Source organism: Pungitius pungitius, chromosome 16 (assembly GCF_949316345.1).
Source record: "Pungitius pungitius chromosome 16, fPunPun2.1, whole genome shotgun sequence".
Lineage (NCBI taxonomy): Eukaryota > Metazoa > Chordata > Actinopteri > Perciformes > Gasterosteidae > Pungitius > Pungitius pungitius.
Genome location: NC_084915.1, coordinates 13,349,597 through 13,368,530, shown reverse-complemented (window position 1 = coordinate 13,368,530; position 18,934 = coordinate 13,349,597). Strand labels below are relative to the sequence as shown.

Genomic DNA, 18,934 nt, shown 5'->3' with positions numbered 1-18,934 from the left:
TGGGGAGGGTAAGTACTGTATTGGGGTTAATACTTCTGAGCTGGCCAAGAGATTATGGCACTGTATAAAATATAAAAGACCCCCTCTGGGAAATGCCCCGCTCCCATTGCTCAGCAGCAAACGCAACGTCACGCAGGAAACGACAGTCAGAGGAGAAAGACACACGTGTTGGTTCACGCTGACATTCGGTTGTTCAGTTTTGCCCATCCATCCATCTTCAAATGTCAGCTGTTAAAATACAGCTTTGAAGCTACAATGCACAAACTGCTTGTTCCTCCCCTCACTGCGAGCTAAACACTCGACTCTTTGCTGTCCTGCCTCCTAAATGGTGGAACAAGCTCTCTGATGACATCAGCGGTGCAGAGAGCCTTTACATCGTCCGCCGCAAACTAAAGACACGCCTCTTCAGACCACACCTTGACTAAAACTCCTTATGGTTGAAATGCACTTATTGCAAGTCGCCTTGGAAAAAAAGCGTCAGGTAAATTACATGGAATGTGATCTAATGTAATGTACAATCCAATAGAAAACTGCTCTTCTCTTTTTTCACTTTATTTAATATCCTGCATAGGAGAGAATAGATGTCTCACATAAGCCCAATCAGTTTACACTTTTAACTTAATTTTCTAACTTTTTTGGTTGTGCATCCTGTTTTCATCCTCTGTCCCTTCCCCACCTCTTCCCCCCATTTTCTCATTTCCACAATGCACCTTGCAGCTAAAAGTGCTGTGTAAATGAAGGTCACCTGCGCCTACAATCCATCACCGATAGAGACGACATCAACAATGTCTCTGTGAAACCAGCAAGGCGGGAAGGTTTATTTGTATAGCACCTTCCAACAACAAGGCAACTCAAAGTGTGTCACATTAAAACCATTAAAAGCATCAAAACAAAAGGCTAAAGAAAAAGGAATACACATGTAAAGCAATACTCCTCGAACGTTGTGAGCTATAATATCAGGTTGTTCTATTTATTGAGATTTAAGCCCTCATATCTGGGTTACACTAGTGCGCAATCCAGATGATGCCATCTGTGGGAAAAAGAACAAATCAAAGGCTAAAGCACTTTTCACAATTATTGCAAGTTAAAAATGTAAATGAATTAAATGTTTTTTTTGTTTGGCACAAAATATTACATTTTCAGACTTCACCTCAGGCTGGGGAAAATTGTGTTCTTCCTATTTAGGGTCCGTTTCCGCTTTGAACCAGTTCTTACTATTAATAGTTTGAAATGGCTGTCTCAATATCCAATTCATAGAAGGCCGCAAATGACTTATATTCCTAAAAAATTAGGAGTAATACATCCGCACAGGCAACACTGGATGTCCTGCGGCCCGCTGGATGACTGTGATTGGATGACTGGAGTAAATCTGCTAGACAAATCCCCCGAGGCTCAAGCTGTGATTTGGACCAGAGAGATTTGCTTTCAGAGTGAACTCCGCCATGCAGAGATGCCCGTCCAAGTCAACGTCCAACGCACGTCTGCAGCAGGCCAGCAAAGGCTTTGTTTAATTGGGAAGGAAGTGCACGGGGCCGACTTTTATCGCTCCATCGCGGCGTGCTGACGTGGGGAACAAACGCACGTCGAGGGCTCCAGAAAAGCTCGCCCACCGGCTGCTCTATGGTAGGACGACGTTTTTTGTTTTGTTTTACAGCATCTGCTGGTGTCGCTGACTTACTAGAGGTCTATTGCTTATGTTCACCTGTGTGACTGAGTGACCTGCTGTTTGACGTTTGAACAAGGAGGCCGTTTTGATGGCACTAATTCAAAGAGTATGTTTTGGGTGAGGATCTTCATTGTTTAGTCAGTGAAAGCAGGTTTGGCCAGTCTAAAGATCTAAAGGACTCGATTTGCTTGTAAAATATACCCCTCATTGTCTAGAATCCAGGCTAATAGTTTTGATCACTTAAAAAAAAAAAAAAGAGAACCTGAAAGTTCAAAGTAAATGAACCCAAATGTATGACTCCCCATTGGGCTTAATATTTGTTAATTTTGTTGTTATAGGCTCTAAAGTGTGACTGCCAGTGATGTAGCTCCATATATCATCACACATTCAACTGGTTCCATCTGACTGGTTTGCCACAAGTTTGCCTGTTCTTATTGCTACTAGTGTGATGGCTCTTCTCAATCTGTGATTACTGGCAATCACCCAACCTCTTGTTTGGTTGGGTCGGGTTTATTTAATTCAGGCGTGTAAAGTGACATGCAAATTAAATGGAAAAACTGCCACACCTGTAGTTGTCACACTTCTTTTATCAGAAAACCCCCAATGATGAGCGTGTGCAATCTTTCAACAACAAAAAAAACAATAGGTGCACCACTTTGATAGGTGGTGATAAATTGTGACATCCAAAGGCAAATGTCCCCAAAAGCAGGAGGGGTTTCATTTTGAAGCTGTCGAATACACTTTTTCACAACACCTTTAAACTAATATAATCAAAACAAAAATCCTTTCAGCCTGCAGGGTTACGTGTTGATTTTAGTTGGATCAAAATGAAAATTACAGCAGCATTTAAAAAAAAAAAAAATCCTATTTCTATATTTCACTTGTATTTATATAATTCGCCTGTGAAATTATGCAGCAATGCTGGAAAGCATCAAAGATCCAGTTTTCAGTAACCTGGATTCAATGTGCCATTCATACTGTAGCACACCATGAGCTGTCCTCTGTCCCCCCAGCAGGTGCTGTGGACGAGATGTGAGAGAAGGTCATGCCTTTGCTCAAGAGAAACATTCAGCCGCGGCACCTGTGCCAAGGTGCAGTGCCTGATGGGATCGGCAACGAGCTGGAATGTGTGACCAACAACACGCTGTCCGCCATCATTCGCCAGCTCAGTAGTCTGAGTAAGATCACAGTTACTCGTGTTTAGTGTGTACCGCAGCATGTTCAGATCCTCTGTTTAAAGTGCACGCGCAGTATTATCCAACACTGGACAATTCCGACATCTATTCCCTACATTCAAACCAACCCAATAGTACAGAAGAATTGTAAATCATAAATGGTGGTGCCAATATAAGCCTTGGTTTACCTGTGTGTGCACTGAAGTGTTTGGAACAGGAAGTCAAATGTGAAAGGTAAACACAATTTTGGGAAGCGTATTTTCTCCTGGACATCTGGCTCATTAATGCACTGGTTTATGCGTATAGGTGTGGGTGTGTGTGTTGTGTGTGTGTGTGCATGCGCACATATGTGTACATGTGTCTGCACGGACTTACAGGAGCTTACAGCTTACCGTAAAGCTTTGTGAGGGCAGATAAGATGGAGAGAGAGAGAGTGGATGAAGGCACAAAGAGAGGCAGTCTAATGATAGATTCCACATAAGTGGATCAGAGCTGTTTGAGGGGGGGCAATAATGCTGTTGTGTCTATGGGGACACTTAATGTTTATAATCCAGAGCAATAGATAATGCAAACACAAGACATATTTTTCTTTTTCATCCAATATGCTACACCTTGCTGTGTATTATCAGCTTTCATGCTTTCACCAATGGTTCCCTGCCCATTTTTTTGTTGTTGTTGCAGGTAACCATGCGGAAAATGTTTTCGGGGAGCTTTTTAACGAGGCCAACACCTTTTACGTGCGCGCCAACTCGCTCCAGGACCGCATCGACCGCTTGGCGGTCAAGGTCACCCAGCTCGACTCCAGCGTGGAGGAGGGTCAGTTCTCTGGAGATCATCCAGCTGTTGATCCAATCACTTGTTTTCATCCTCTAAATGCCTGTCGTGCCGTCTCGTAGTGTCTCTCCAGGAGATTAACCTGAGGAAGGCCTTCAGAAGCTCGCCCGTCCAGGACCAGCAGGTGCTGTCCAAGGGCAGCACTCCGACCTCAGTGGCTCAGATGCACGACAGCAGCGATCGGCCTCCTCCCCTCGGCGACCTCACCGCCTTCAGGTGCCGCAGGCGTCGCTAAAAGGAAAACCCCTCAACAGCTGATCAATGAGCACCTTCAGTCGTCTCATTATCAATTTTATTTCAACACAGAGAGGATTCCACTGACGCCATGAAGTTCTATTCAGACCCGTCATACTTTTTTGACCTGTGGAAGGAGAAGATGCTTCAGGACACGGAGGACAAGAGGAGAGAAAGGAGGAGGCAAAGGGTGAGAGCTCACCTTTGCCCACTGCTTTGTTCGTGTGTTTCTATCTGGCGAGAGGGGCTTTTCATCTCTTTTTCACGTCCCTTGGTTCCGTTTCTCCCAGGAACAAAAAAGATGCGTGGAAAGCAGCACCCTTCAGCGCGAAGTGAAGAAGGTGAGAAAGGCCCGAAACCGCAGGCAAGAGTGGAACATGATGGCGTTCGACAAAGAGCTTCGTCCGGACCGCCGCCATCCGCAGAGCCTCCGCGGAGGAGCATCATCTGAGGGCTCGCTCTCACCGGACGGCAGGTCGGTGCTTATTTTGTGGCCTCAAGTAGAGATGCTGACATCTTTGGAGACCTTTATCCCGAGGCATGTTGCTGCATTTACTTTTTTTTCTGATGATGAATATAAAAATTAGGGCTGTCAATAGATTAAACAAAATTAATCGCGCATTTTGAAATGCATTCATTTTGATTAATGGCTAAAGACTAAATCTTAAAAGTAATGAGTAATCACTTTCAAAAGCGTGTATTTTAGACAACGTAGAACAACGTCTCCACATTTAGCCCGGACGTTTTCAAACCACGGTCTTTTAGGGACACAGTGGCGGTCCTCTGCAGACTGTTGAGATGGAAGTAGCCTAGCAGTAAGCTTAGCCTAGCAGCTAGCTTAGGTGCTTTAAGTGGTCCGCTTGCCACTCACCCCCCTTCTGTTTGACACGTGGAGTAATTCCTCTGCCCAGTTCTGTCTCCTCTGTTTGTTTGTTTTACTTCTCTCCATCTTGATGTTACTGACTGCAGCTAGCGGCCGTTTTGGCGATCAACTTTATGTAAACAAACGTACGTTAACAGCGTTAATCTCGGCCGCATTAATCACATAGATTAATGCGTTTATGTTGACAGCCCTAATCAAAACACGATAGGTCGGTGATACTGTAAACAGTTGAATATTATATGAATCTTCCTGATGACATTACATGTAATTAATCTCTCGATCTTCATGCCACTGTCAACGTTCAGTTTTAAATATCAAAGAAAGGTCCTGTGTGCTGATAACAGATAACAATGTGATTTCTGCATGCAGAAATTGTATGATCAAAACATAATCTGGAACACTGAGAGAAAAAATGGGAGGAATGAAATATACAATGTACTCTAGGAGACGGGGTAGATCCTATTGTCATCAACCTTGTGGCCTAAATACAGATGTCTCATTTGCGCATAGCTTGAATTTCTGTTTCATAACAACAAATCCACCATCTGGATGTGTGAGGCTCTGTTTTTTTTATTTTTCTATCCAGGCCTGACCTCCTGGGATACCCCGTCCCCCCAGTGCCTGCCCAGGCTGCTTGGAATCATGCCCGTGGTTACGTGCCCAGGAGCACACATCCCTCCCCACCAGTGGAGCATGAATACCACAGCATTGATGTCGACTACAGGAGAGTCACCTGTGCCACAGCAGCAGAGCCCCCGCCCGCAGGCCGAGTGAACGGTCCGGCGCGCCCACCTGCAGATTACCAGTAGGTTTTTGTTACATAATCAGCAAAAGAATTACAGATAATATCCCTCTTTTCCACCGCAACGTAATCCTCTTTCTTTCATTGTCGAACCAGCTCCCCCCCCCCGCCTTCCACCCCGGGCCCACCCATCCCCTCAGCCCAGACGGCCTTTGGTTTCCCTGCGGGTGCGACGTCCCATAATGGAGTTTTGCACGTGGGCCCAGGCTGCCCGCTCCCACCTGTGCCACCGCCCGGGTCGCACATGTTCCCCCCACCTCCGCCCCTCCCTCCGCCGCCCGCATCCTCACACCCTGCAGGACACGGCAAAGGCCGCGCGGGCGAGGCTAAACCAGCGCCGGACGGGAGGAGTGACCTGCTGTACGCCATCCGCATGGGTGAGTTGGTGCAGTTTGGGCTTTTGTCATTTGACTCATGGGTGACCCCGTACGGGACAGGTGATCAATATGTGGCGTCGCTGTGCCCTCGTTAGGCATCCAGCTGAAGAAGGTGCAGGAGCAGCAGGAGCAGCAGAACAAGCCGGTGGGGAACGACGTGGCCACCATCCTGTCCCGGCGCATCGCGGTGGAGTTCACCGACTCCGATGAGGACTCGGAGCTGGAGGAAAACGAGTGGTCGGACTGATGACCACTCCGAGCGCTGCTGGGTCTTCAGTGCACATAAAAGAAAACCGTGAATCCCTCTCTTGGGCTCCACCTAGTGGAATCCTCATACCAACCCACTGCTGTCAGTTCACCGTTACTTTATCCTGCATTGTAAGTGTTTAATTCACATATAGAAGATGTGAGTTGTGTGATCACTTAACGTCTAGTTATCTGTAGCTGATGAAGTGTGTCACATGTTGTGTTTTTCTCATATGGCCAATCTGAGCCGTGCGCTCTAGTAAAACATCCTTACCTAGTAACCTGACACCTTGAACACAGTGATGAAATATGCAGTAGACCCAAAACCAGTTCTGGGCCTTTTTACTTCAAAATTCTGACGTTACAGTAGGTGAAGCACAGGTTTAAATAATGAAATGATTGGCTGAAATTCCATTAAGGTGCTTCGGTGTCAAGATCCTGGTATCATGTCATGGCTTGCTTTAACATAAACAGAGCCATCAATTAAGTTATAAGTAGCACCTGTACTTTTATATATGACAATTCAAAAGGTCTATTATGGAAAATAACTATTATTTATAAATGAGTGCAGCATTATATGAAATACAACTTTAAGTATGTAGTTTAATCACTTCATGAAATTACACATCTGTGATCATATTTGGGACCAAATGTACCCTTCCCAATACTATGTGAATGTTCGATGGGTAATTCCACACAACACTTTTTAAATTGCTACCTCAATCAGTGACCATCCCACTACCCAATTTATGTGTAGTAGGGTCTCATGACCGGTCTGAATACAGTTTTGTTCCGCCATTAAATTATTATTTATTGTGATGTTTCTTTGGAGATGTTGAACTATCATTAAAAAGCTTCACTATTAGCTGGAAAATCATGTTGTGATGATCTCTTTCTTTACCATTTTCTCTTTCCTCCGTATCTTCCTCTAATGGAACTTTTGGGCACCATGATTCTATAGGGGCTGTATTTATAGTTCAAACTAGATAGTATAACAAATCATATTTTTTTTGTATTGTTATGCAGGAGCTATGCTATTTTTGTAATATAAACGTATGTTTTTGAAATAAACATTGCGTGAGTGTGAACATGGCAGGCGTTTCTTTAGCATCTGACTTTTATTGCCTTGTTTTTTTGCTGTTGGAGAAGCTCTCAATGCTATGAAGTAGTTAAGTGGAGTGTACGGTTATTAGGTGGGTAAAAAAAAACAGAGGAAATATAGATGAATTTGCAAACATGCTGTTGTACCTTTGTTCGTGTATTTATGAATCGTTCATTTACATCCAGCAGAGGTCAGTAATGCGCCTAGTGTGTGTGTTTACAAAGGCGGAACTCATCTTCGGGTCACTGTTGCGTGTCGGACGCCATTTTGGCTCCGTCGTCATCCAGCAGCGCGAGTTCCGAGGAAACCGGCGGAGCCACAATGGAGAATGTTTTCCTCCCGTGACAGTCCGGTGCCTGGCAGGTGATTACACAGTGAAGCTCCCCCCCCCTATCTGCGCCTACTACGTTACAGTCAACCCTGGAGGACCAACGTTACAGATCAAGACACGGTGAGACACGTCGAGTAACTGTGTGATACACGCGGTGCTGCTCTTCTTGGACCAAGTGTCACGCGAATTATCGTCGACTCGGCGTAACCTTTACGTGGTGGCGGCGGTGGTGGTGATGATGATGAGGATAGCCTGTGTTTGCTAGCTGGTAGCTCCACCGCACACACGCACCTAATCAGCTTTGCCCGGAACGTTAAGGTGTCTGAAGCGGTCTGGCTAGCGAGTCCTCGGCCGTGGACAGCGGGGACACTGCGTAACCTTGTCTCTGACCAAAGAGAAGAGACTCGACGGGGTTAACGTTTGACCTTCCGCCGACTTGGTCCTTTTTTTTAAATGTATTTTGCGGTGCGCCGTGCTGCAGCCCCGTGTCTGGACAAACAACCGTCATCGTGACTTATAGAGACCGTGTCACGGACTGTCGTGGACTGGTTGGGTTATAAGTGGACTGACATCTTTGCACAGTAAATAACCGTATTGTTGTCTTGGGTGAGAAGCAGCTGCGCGTTTAGAGACGTGTCCGCCGAGTTATTCGGTTTGAATTGGCCGTATCCGTGACTCATTCTAGTTCCTCTTTTCTTTTCTTTTTCAGGACATAAACTATCAAAATGGATACCTCAAACCTTCCCAAGATCCGGGATGAGGAGCGAGAAAGCGAGTTCGGATATGTACACGGAGTTTCTGGACCAGGTCTGCTTTATTGCCTTTTTTATTTAAATTGTTAGGTTGCATTAATATTGTATAATAAAAGGCTCTTTTCTTTCAAAGCTTTTAAGAAAACAAATACAATTACAAATACAATTTTTTTTTAAATAATTTATTTAGATAGTTGAGAACATTTCAGCAGCAGATGAACCGCATATCTTGAAATACCTACCCATCATTTTAAATCAAAATGCCTCTTATAACATGCATCCTGGAAAAAAGGATTCATAGTTACAAAAAGTACAAATTAAAATGTTGCGGTGACTGTTGTGTAATCTTGCACAACAACAACGGATCGTATTAGTTTCCATGTTTCTTCCACAGTGGTGACGGCCACCGCGATGGCGGGAGCGGCCATGTACGAGCTGGTTCGCGTGGGACACAGCGAGCTGGTGGGAGAAATCATCCGTTTAGAGGGGGACATGGCGACCATCCAGGTCTACGAGGAGACTTGTATCCTTTTCCCGACTGACATAACGATGGTTACAAAAGACACATTTTAGAGCCACTCGATACAAAATTGGTATCTGTGTGAAAGTACTTGAGTGAGTTGACCTTAACCTGACGCCACAGCCGGTGTGTCCGTCGGTGACCCTGTTCTCCGGACGGGAAAGCCCCTCTCTGTGGAGCTCGGGCCGGGAATCATGGGCTCCATCTTTGACGGCATCCAGCGTCCGCTTAAGGACATCAATGACCTCACTCAAAGTATCTATATCCCAAGGGGAGTGAACATCGGGGCTCTTAACAGAGACCTGAAATGGGAATTCAATCCCGGGCAGAGTCTTAGGGTAAGAATAATCCGAGTCTGAGTTAGGTGTCCGTCATTTGTAGAAATTCCGACCAATTGCCCGTAATCTCCTCTCCAGGTCGGCAGTCACGTGACCGGCGGCGATATCTACGGCATGGTGTTCGAAAACTCTCTCATAAAGCACAAGCTGATGCTTCCACCGCGCAACAGAGGCACCATCACCTACCTGGCCCCACCGGGAAACTATGACATTTCCGTGAGTGTTTGTACAAATAAAGGTGCACATTTTTCGGGTCCAGATTTCGGTGGGACTCACTTTATGATCTCGCCGCATGCAGGACGTCGTTCTGGAGCTCGAGTTTGAAAGCGTGAAGGAGAAGTTCACCATGATGCAAGTCTGGCCGGTACGACAAATTCGCCCAGTTACTGAGAAGCTTCCTGCTAATCATCCGCTGCTGACGGGCCAGAGAGTCCTGGACGCACTTTTCCCGTGAGTGGTTCAATTGGAGCGTCTTTAGCCTCCATCTTAATCTTTTATAAAAAGAGAGTTTTCACATAAGTGGAACTACTTATGGTATCGAGTGATTTTAAAATCCGTTGGCTGCACATGAAACCGCGTGACCTTTGTGCCGCACAGATGCGTGCAGGGCGGCACCACTGCCATACCCGGCGCCTTTGGCTGCGGGAAGACGGTCATCTCGCAGTCGCTGTCCAAGTATTCCAACAGTGACGTCATTGTCTACGTGGGCTGCGGAGAGCGTGGAAATGAAATGTCTGAAGTGCTGCGGGACTTCCCCGAGGTAGGTGGAATAAAGAAACATATTGTACTTCCACAACTTTTTAAATAGGAATAGAGTTGAGATAAATTATGACAAATTTAGTTAAAATTCTGTTTCTTTTTTGAGCAACATGAGAAAAAATCAGCATTGATAATCTGTCATGTCGACACTGCTCTCGCCCAATAGCTTACTATGGAGGTCGATGGAAAGACAGAGAGCATCATGAAGAGAACCGCGCTGGTTGCAAATACATCCAACATGCCTGTGGCTGCCAGAGAGGCCTCCATCTACACAGGTACCAACCATTCGCTCTTTTAGAAAACCGTCTCATTGTTTGAGCTCAAAGAGAGTAGCCGGAGATTTGCAATCCAGGAACTGACAAGTGGCCAACTCCAGAAGCTAATGCCTCTCTCCACGACTGTCGCTCTGCAGGGATCACACTGTCGGAATACTTCAGAGACATGGGCTATCATGTGAGCATGATGGCCGACTCAACGTCTCGATGGGCCGAAGCTCTGAGAGAAATCTCTGGAAGATTAGCCGAAATGCCCGCCGGTAAGTTCACAAAGGATGCACACCGATTTGATGCATTTGTATGGGGACAGCGCAAGACTGAGTCTGTGTGTGTGTGCGTGTGCGTGTGTGTAGACAGCGGGTATCCTGCCTACCTGGGTGCCAGGCTCGCCTCCTTCTATGAGCGCGCCGGACGTGTGAAGTGCCTGGGAAATCCAGAGAGGGAAGGCAGCGTCAGCATCGTGGGAGCGTGAGTGTTTTCCAAATATCTGTTATGCAGCTTTAAATCCAATCTTGGTAGTTGGTGCGTTTTTGAAAGATTGAGGGTTAGAAATGAATGTTCTACCTGCTCAACAGCTGTTCCTCTCAGTAACAATGAAGTGAGTTTAGTTCCTTTTTTGTGGGAGTAACAAAAACAACCTTAGACTGGCAAGGTGAATTATACTGACTCCACTTTTACTGTGTATTGCTGTTAGTGTGTCACCCCCTGGTGGAGATTTCTCAGACCCAGTCACCTCAGCCACATTAGGCATTGTTCAGGTAAGCAATGAGTATTTTCCCTTCAGCTCTTGATTCCTTACATTTAATCTTATAGTCGATATATATCATTTTTCATTCTTTCTGTGTGTCAATCTTCTCTTTTTTTTCTTTTGGAAGGTGTTCTGGGGATTGGACAAGAAGCTGGCTCAAAGAAAGCACTTCCCTTCAGTAAACTGGCTGATCAGCTACAGCAAGTACACACGGGCTCTGGATGAATATTATGACAAACATTTCCCTGAGTTTGTTCCTCTGCGCACAAAAGCCAAAGAGATTCTGCAGGAGGAGGAGGACCTGGCTGAGATTGTGCAGCTTGTAGGAAAGGTGAGGTTCAGGATAATCTGACATGGTTACCACCTGAATATAATGTCTAGCCTTTTCTCCAAATGGAAAAAAAAAGCTGCCAGTTCCACTTAATAGTGAAATGTGTGTTTTTATAGAAGAGGTTTCTTTTGGAGTTATGGAGTTAATGTGCATGCGGAAGCTGGTTAATCAATGACTGAAAGAATGCATGTGACCGATCCTCTTGATCTTGTTTTGCTCACAGGCGTCTCTGGCCGAGACCGATAAGATCACTCTGGAAGTTGCAAAGCTCATTAAGGATGACTTCCTGCAGCAGAACGGTTACACCCCCTACGACAGGTGAAGACTGAACCACAAAGCATCCACCAAGACAAAAACAAACACATTTTACGTCCCTTACAGGCAGTCCGGAACATGAGAAAATAGTCGTCAGATACAGCTGAATGAAATGAATGTGTGTTTTATGGGATTTCCCTTGAATCATGGATATGAAAGGGAGATGTCAAGTTATTCTCCCTCTCAGACGGACCGCAGGCTTCACACATTCTCCTCCCTACATGCAGGTTCTGCCCCTTCTACAAGACGGTCGGCATCCTCTCAAACATGATCTCTTTTTACGACATGGCTCGACACGCCGTGGAGTCCACGTCACAGAGCGACAACAAAATCACCTGGGCGATGATCAAGGAGCACATGGGAGAGATCCTGTACAAAATCAGCTCCATGAAGTTCAAGGTACGATCGCTCCCCAACTCGCGAAAGGGGGGCTGCACACATTCATATATTTGTGTGTCCAGGACGAGCGTTTATCCGTCCATGTGATTAACTTGTGTTCAACGGATTCTTTAGGACCCCGTTAAGGACGGCGAAGTGAAGATCAAAGCAGAATTCGCCCAGCTGCTGGAGGACATGCAGAACGCCTTCAGGACCCTGGAGGAGTGAGCCGCCGCCTCCTCTCCCGAGTATCCATGACCCCCCAGTGCAACGTAGTGCGGATTGAATGGGCCGTGTTCTTAATGTCTGCCTCAGTCATGTCACCTCCTTTTTAAAAATAATTTTATTCCTTGTTGTTTACGTCCCCTAAGAAAACATTCCTGGCACAATTTTTCGTTTTTGTTGGTTTTGGACTACAAAAACGCAGTACTTGAAGACGCGCGAGACTGCGGTTAGCGGCGTGCATGTAGCGACGCGATGTGTTTAAAATCAGGGGCCCCCCCCCATCAGGTGTTTACTTGCGCTCAAACAATGCCTGCTTCAAAGAGTGGACAGGGATACTTCTTTTTCCCCCAGATGTGAGTGATTAATAAATATATATATATATATATATATATATAATGGTATAAATCACACACAAAGGTAAAGGGACAGATGCACTGCGTATCGGGGGGGGAGTTAAAGGCATTCTTCCACCTCTTAAGTGTGATATCAATGTTGTGGACAAGATACTTTTATTTGCAAAGGTGTGAATGAATGAGTCTGTTAGATTTTTTTGTGTCAGATGTCTCTATTATATTTGTGATTCTTTGGTGTCTCCTGAAATAAATGTTCAAAAACAAACAACTGAAGTTTATTGTTTCAGTGAGATTTAATGAGTGTCTCTGGTCTCTCCAGGATGTTCTTAACTTTAATTTACACAGTAAAGTTTACTTTCAGTTTTGAAACTCATGAGCACACCGAAGTTCAGTGGAGGACTGTGACCTCCAGGTGGCGCACACATGTTGGGCGAATGCTGCAAGGAGACAGTCGGCAAGCTTGTTTCTGATCGATCAGCTTCACCCCCCCCCCCCCCTCCTTTTAGTTACTAATGTGTTTTCAAGAGCTTTAAAGAAGTGAGGAAAAAACCAGACACAAACCCCTGTGTGAAGGTTAATTAGCCAACAACCCTTCTTCACATTTCTTGCCACAGTGAGCCCTGAACCAGGGTGTTTGGTCTCAATCACTGGCTTCTTCAATACTTGATACTGTTTATCTAGTTAAATATTATCCTATTTAGAGTAAAGGGAGCAACAAAGCCGGATAGGGATGATACCGTGTGATAAGTACGTGCCGTCCACTTGATGATGAAACCAAATAAATATGATCCCAACTGCTTGGCCTCTGGCAGCTGTTCCAGGGTGTTCATGACAACTGAGAAGGGCCTTAGCTGGGAAAACGCAAGGGGAGGATGTAAAGAGACAGGCGCCCCGTCCTCCACTCGTCCCGCTCAGCGTCTGCTGCCATTTGCCCGGTGTGTGTGTGTGTGTGTAATCTCCAGCACGTACTCTTAGTTCACCCTCACTCCCAGCATTAATTCCTCCAAAACAGATTACGGCCGCTATCTTCCGGGCTCCATCAAGGCTAATGGACGACATGAACCCAGGAGAGCAGCGTCTCTTTCCTTTTCTGCATTCTGATTCAAGACTCGCACAATAAGAGACTTTGTTGTGGTCTCAGTATTCTTTTACCTGTGATTTACAAAGTCAGTTCACTTAGTAAAGAGTAATCACCACTCCACTGTTGTGTGTATTGGGGAAGAAAACAGATATTCACTGACATAATGTAGCAGCAGGTTGACAAACAAACTCCTGCTAAAGGCTTCGTGAGCAAATCTACTTCCTGACACTTGCTTAGTTGTACTCGGCCCTGTGCTCTGGGGGAGGGGGAGGGGGAGGGGGGCAACTTGTCGCATTGTCACCGTTCTAATCCAGTCATGTCACAAATACCACACGGAGAGTGTAATCTAAAGACATCCCTTTGATCACACACACACACACACACAGACACACCCGAGAGGTCGGGTTGCTATGGCGGGAGGAAATGTGATCCCAGAGGGTGCGGCCCTCTCCGCCCTCTGGATCCTCGCTCCCTCTCTCATCTATGAGTGCCTGTCATGTGTCTCATGCATGCCCCCCCCCCCCCCCCCGCTCCCCCCCTCCCGGGTCTGGCACCGGGTGGATGGTCAGGTCTGTGCTTCTCCTTGAACATCTCAACACAGGGTCAGCTGTGTGGGGAGAGGCGTGACAGGCTCCTGGCATTCTGCCTCCCTCTCCATCAGTGCCAGAGGTGGCTCCTACATTTACCAGGCACATGCTCACACTCCGTAGGGGCACAACTCATGGAAGCTGTTGAGAAGTAAGTAGGCTTCGACTGGTGAGCTGCCTAATGACATCCGGGGGGGGGATAGTCCTGGGAGAAGTGAGCTCAGCGGGAGGAGTCCAGGTGACCGTCCGCTGGGACATTTCCACCGAGGACAAAGTAGGCTGCCTTTTTTTCTCCGCAGCCATTAACAGAAGGAGCTGAGTGACAAGGAGTCTCATCTTTTATCGTCAATCCTTTGCGAAGGATCCCATAACTTTCACGTGGAGAGTCGATCTGACCGTGCAGCTCACACGTGTTGATGGTTCCGTGGTTTTGTTGCCGACGCTTAAGGTAAGTTAAGGGAGAAAAGATTTCATCGTGTCTTTGTAAAGATGGATTTTCCTATCGAACACTCTAACTCTAACATTTAATTAGTCATTATGATCATTGTTAGACAATACTAAGAATATGCAGTTATTTAAAGAAAATTAAGATATGGCAAACAACCAAAAGTTGACTGAAACATATGAATTGTCTTTCTATTCTTAATATATATTCTGCTCATCTCTGTATTGATCTGGATCAGCCTCCATATGACAAAATAAAAGAATTCCTCACATGGACTATAACTCAAGAACATCTCTGAGTGTTGAGAACTGACCCAGATTTAGTTTGTCTCTGTGGACGCTGTGGCCTTGTTTCAACAAATTACATTAGAAGCTCTTGGGAACTAAGACTCCTCTGATTTCTATAATAAACATAAGATCTTTGTAGAAAGAAACAGGTTGAGTCCAGTAAGAGTCGCTGTGGCCTGTATAACACGTATATGTGTGTGTGTTTCGATACCAACCGCAGATTATAAGAATTACGAACAAACAGAAACCAATAACACATTTTTCGGATGATTTATTGTGGTAGATTATACTTTCACACATAGTTTACAAAGTTGCTAACTTTTTACATTTTCCCCCATCAACAGTGTTTTGTAAGTTCATCACCCAGGAGCCCTGAGTGTAAAATGATGTCCTTTTGTGTTGAAAGGACAGCTTCTAATCGTCGTTATGAAATGGGAGAAGTTAAAGCCTCCGGAGCCAGACGACCCGATGTGTTGCTGTGAGTGTGACATCGACCAGTACGGATGCTGCTGTGACTGTGAGGATCTCGATGGAGCCTTCAACAGGTATGAAGGGCCGCGGGAATTCACTCAAGTGAGTGAAAATAAGCCATGAGAAGTTCAACCTCCGTTTTACAGACTGTAACACGCAGCTAAAAATGGCGTCCGATACAAATGATATCTGCAATAACAGTAACAAGGTCAAACTTGAAACAGCAGTTCACTTACTACTTATCTACTTGTGTGAAAGAAGCATGATGATTCCACGCTAGAGTGCATTAAGATACATGTAGCGCGATGAAAAGAAGCCACCTTCACGGTTAATACGCGTTTCGACTCCTGACTCCGTGACCTCTCTCTCTCCTCTGCAGGTGGCTGAAAGAAAGACCCCCCGGTGGCGGAGGCGGAGGCGGGCCTCCTTCGCGCGGCGCCATCATTGACAAACTGGAGCTCTCCATGATCCCCGTCCTGGTGCTGCTGCCTCTCCTGCTGCGGGTGGCGGCGCTGCACTACCTGCTGGGCGCCGTCATCCTGACGGCCCTGCCCGGCCTGGTGCTGTGCTACTACTACGCCACGCACCGCAGGAAGACGCGCACCCTCTTCTTCCTCACCCTGGCTCTCTTCTCGCTGTTCTACATGTATTACCTCTTCGTGGCGGAGATTTTGCCCCGCGGGGACGTCGGGCGGCTGCAGCAGTGTGCCGTGACCGCGGGGGTGATCCTCACCGTGGCGGGCCTCGTTCGCACCAAGAGAGGCCCCGGGGTGGTCACCGCTTCGCTGCGGGAGGCCGGCGGCGAGACCCCCGCGCGCCCTCCCGGGTCCACCGCCCCGTCGGCCAAATGGAGCGCCTGCCCCGTGTGCGAAATAGTGCGGCCCCCGCGGGCCGGACACTGCCGGACCTGTGGGTCATGCGTCCAGCGCCTGGACCACCACTGCATCTGGTGGGTCTGGGATAACGTGTGTATTTGTATATTTACTGCGCGGCCGGTGAAGTTATTTATACGTCTTATTCACAGCAGGCCGTGGTCATGAAAATTAAAGGTGGATTAGATAGCTGCCGTGTTTTTTTTTGCACAACAAGGATTTCTCCAGCCAAAGCTCAACTTTTCTCCTGTTTTCTGAGCAACTGGGGCGGGTTGAAATAGTAGATTAGACCATTTGATTACGCATCCATCAGCAAATTCAGCTGCACTATTTAACAGGGTCAGTTTCCATGGAGGTGAATGATCGACTGAGGTGCCCAAAGCACTAAATACGTTTAAGCACTTAAATCCAGAGACGGAATATAGACTTAAACCACCGGGGCCCAAGCCCCGAAAGATGCACCATTTCGGCGCGAACGAGGCCACCCCTGACTAGAGGGCTTAACAGCTTCTTTAACGTGACCGGGAACAATACAAAAGTCTTTCACATGTAAGCTTCAAAATCCTGCTTTTGCATCATTTTACACACAACAGTAAAACAGTGTAAATCGCCCCAGGATCAGGCATCGTGTTGCTGCTTCGATCTCTGAACCGGACCATTGTGTTGTGTTGTGTCTCTGTATCACGTCCGTGTGTGTGCTGAGGTGTTTTAGGATAAACAGCTGTGTCGGACAGGCGAACCATCGCAGTTTCCTGCTGACCCTGTGTGTGTTCCTGATGACCTCGCTGTACGGCATCAGCCTGGTGCTCCGCAGCCTCTGTCCTCGACAGCCTCTGGTGACGGCTCTCCTCTACTGCCCCGGCGTCTACGCTCACTCCAGGTAATCTATACTCGCTGCCTCGTCTCCACCTTTTTGAACCCACCGATGGGGTAAAAAGTAAAGTTTCTTTATTCCCGACAGCACGGCCCTTTGCTTCACTTGTGCTTGGTACAGCAGCATCGTCACGTGTGGACTCATTTACCTTCTGGTGGTGCAAGTGGTGAACATCAGCTTCAACGTGACGGAGCGGGAGGCTCTGCTGGCCCTGAGGAAGAAAACGGGCCGCAGGCGCCTGTGGGGACTCGTCATCGACACGGGAGAGCATTCGCGCGGCTTCTACCACAACTGGGTTGAGTTCCTCACCATGGCGGACGCCTCGGCGTCTCCTCGCTCCGGCCTCCCTGACTTAGTATAGCTCCCCTCTGTACTCTCTACTCACATCGGGATAACAGACTGTTTGAATTGCATCATGTGCATTGCTTAGAAAGTATCAGCTGATGTCTTCCAATGCTTTTTTGCATTCGAGGCTCCTACCATACATATCTACCATACTAAAAACACTATTTGGACTACATGGAGACTAGTAATCAAATCCAAAGTTGTACTTTTTTTTTTTTTACCGTATGCAGATTAAACACTAAAAGAAAAATCAAGAACAAGCGAACGAGGAACGACAGCTCCGTGCCTCAGGAATCTTCCTTTGGAGGCGTCCCTGTGAAGATCGTCTGAGTCAAGCAGATAGAAATGAAGCTCGGCCTAAAGAGAACCCGTTGCCTTTCCCAGGGGCCTCCTCTCCCCCTGTGGGTACGCCATCAGCTGATTGGGGGTTGGCGGGCTCGTTGAGTAGCAGCCAACCAAACACGGGCATCGTTTCCGTACTGAACCAATCGGCATGGTTGCTAAAAGCTGTTCTCCTGCCTCCTCTCATCTCAGCATCCCTACGGCTGGATGGAGTCCAAGCCTCAAACAACTTTGCACTTAAAATATTTATGCATGTTTAATGAATGCATTGTTAAAAATTCAGAAGTCTTTCCTGATTGTAATGCCCCCCCCACCCCCCCCTCCCCGCCCCGCACTTTAGTGAAACCTGTTTATTCAGCATTGGATGACACGCAATGGACATGGAAATGTGGCACAGGCCAATGGAGCGATGCATCGGACCCCTGTGAGTCAGATGTGGGTGTGCTGTCATAACTTCCTGGATCTCCTCTGTTATGATTGATGCGATCTGTTTTAACTTCATATTCTCCTCTGCTTTGCTCGGAGGTATTGATTTTTTTCTAATGGTTGTTGTCCATTGCTGTCCGACCAGTGCCAGTAGTTCTCCTTTTAGCCAGTGCTGACCTACACATTTTAAGACCTGCGAGGTTTGTTTCTGTGAATAATCACTTGCCTATATAATTAATTTATATTAAGGTGAAAGCCACAGTCCATAACTTATAACATTTAATGTGTGCAGGTAATTATTTTCACTCTTTTATAGGTAAATAAACAGCAAACTGACCAGAGAATGTTATCCCTTCACTCCATAATTTCCCATTATCAATTCTCATCAACAGATGGATTTATAGATTAAGCGGTTAAAATCCATACATTTCTTTTTTTAAATCCCTCAGTTTATCAGCTCCTTACATTGATACCAGAGGCTCTGGAGGACGGACTGGGGACATCTGCAGGGCAGTCTGAGCATTTTCAAAAAAGAAGCTGTCTCTGCTTTTACCTCCCTC

The 18,934-nt window shown here is 46.6% G+C and overlaps 3 protein-coding genes across 7 annotated transcripts; all 3 read left to right on the top strand.

Annotated features, from left to right (window-relative positions):
- The first annotated feature begins 1,455 nt into the window (after positions 1 to 1,455).
- On the top strand, positions 1,456 to 7,082 carry LOC119215438 (actin-binding protein WASF3). Its single transcript, XM_037467616.2, has 9 exons — positions 1,456 to 1,623; positions 2,680 to 2,844; positions 3,523 to 3,657; positions 3,738 to 3,891; positions 3,982 to 4,099; positions 4,200 to 4,384; positions 5,379 to 5,597; positions 5,691 to 5,971; positions 6,067 to 7,082. The coding sequence occupies exons 2-9, from the start codon at positions 2,712 to 2,714 to the stop codon at positions 6,216 to 6,218; spliced, it is 1,377 nt and encodes a 458-aa protein (XP_037323513.2). The 5' UTR covers positions 1,456 to 1,623; positions 2,680 to 2,711; the 3' UTR covers positions 6,219 to 7,082.
- Positions 7,083 to 7,626: 544 nt separating this feature from the next.
- LOC119215685 (V-type proton ATPase catalytic subunit A-like) lies at positions 7,627 to 12,917 on the top strand. Of its 4 annotated transcripts, XM_037468034.2 has the most exons (15): positions 7,627 to 7,770; positions 8,360 to 8,457; positions 8,797 to 8,925; positions 9,046 to 9,260; positions 9,339 to 9,476; positions 9,559 to 9,710; positions 9,858 to 10,020; positions 10,186 to 10,294; positions 10,432 to 10,554; positions 10,648 to 10,762; positions 10,989 to 11,052; positions 11,170 to 11,373; positions 11,597 to 11,691; positions 11,916 to 12,087; positions 12,202 to 12,917. In XM_037468034.2, the coding sequence occupies exons 2-15, from the start codon at positions 8,376 to 8,378 to the stop codon at positions 12,292 to 12,294; spliced, it is 1,854 nt and encodes a 617-aa protein (XP_037323931.1). In that variant the 5' UTR covers positions 7,627 to 7,770; positions 8,360 to 8,375; the 3' UTR covers positions 12,295 to 12,917. The 4 variants fall into 4 exon arrangements, with proteins under 4 accessions (XP_037323931.1, XP_037323930.2, XP_037323929.2 ...); XM_037468033.2 differs by having other exon boundaries at positions 10,432 to 10,762; XM_037468032.2 differs by lacking the exon at positions 7,627 to 7,770 and adding an exon at positions 7,844 to 8,231 and having other exon boundaries at positions 10,432 to 10,762.
- A 1,504-nt stretch (positions 12,918 to 14,421) lies between these two features.
- LOC119215382 (palmitoyltransferase ZDHHC23-A-like) lies at positions 14,422 to 18,718 on the top strand. Of its 2 annotated transcripts, none has more exons than XM_037467502.2 (5): positions 14,422 to 14,760; positions 15,456 to 15,589; positions 15,895 to 16,464; positions 17,100 to 17,267; positions 17,349 to 18,718. In XM_037467502.2, the coding sequence occupies exons 2-5, from the start codon at positions 15,471 to 15,473 to the stop codon at positions 17,620 to 17,622; spliced, it is 1,131 nt and encodes a 376-aa protein (XP_037323399.2). In that variant the 5' UTR covers positions 14,422 to 14,760; positions 15,456 to 15,470; the 3' UTR covers positions 17,623 to 18,718. The 2 variants fall into 2 exon arrangements, with proteins under 2 accessions (XP_037323399.2, XP_037323397.2); XM_037467500.2 differs by having other exon boundaries at positions 15,451 to 15,589.
- Positions 18,719 to 18,934: the final 216 nt, after the last annotated feature.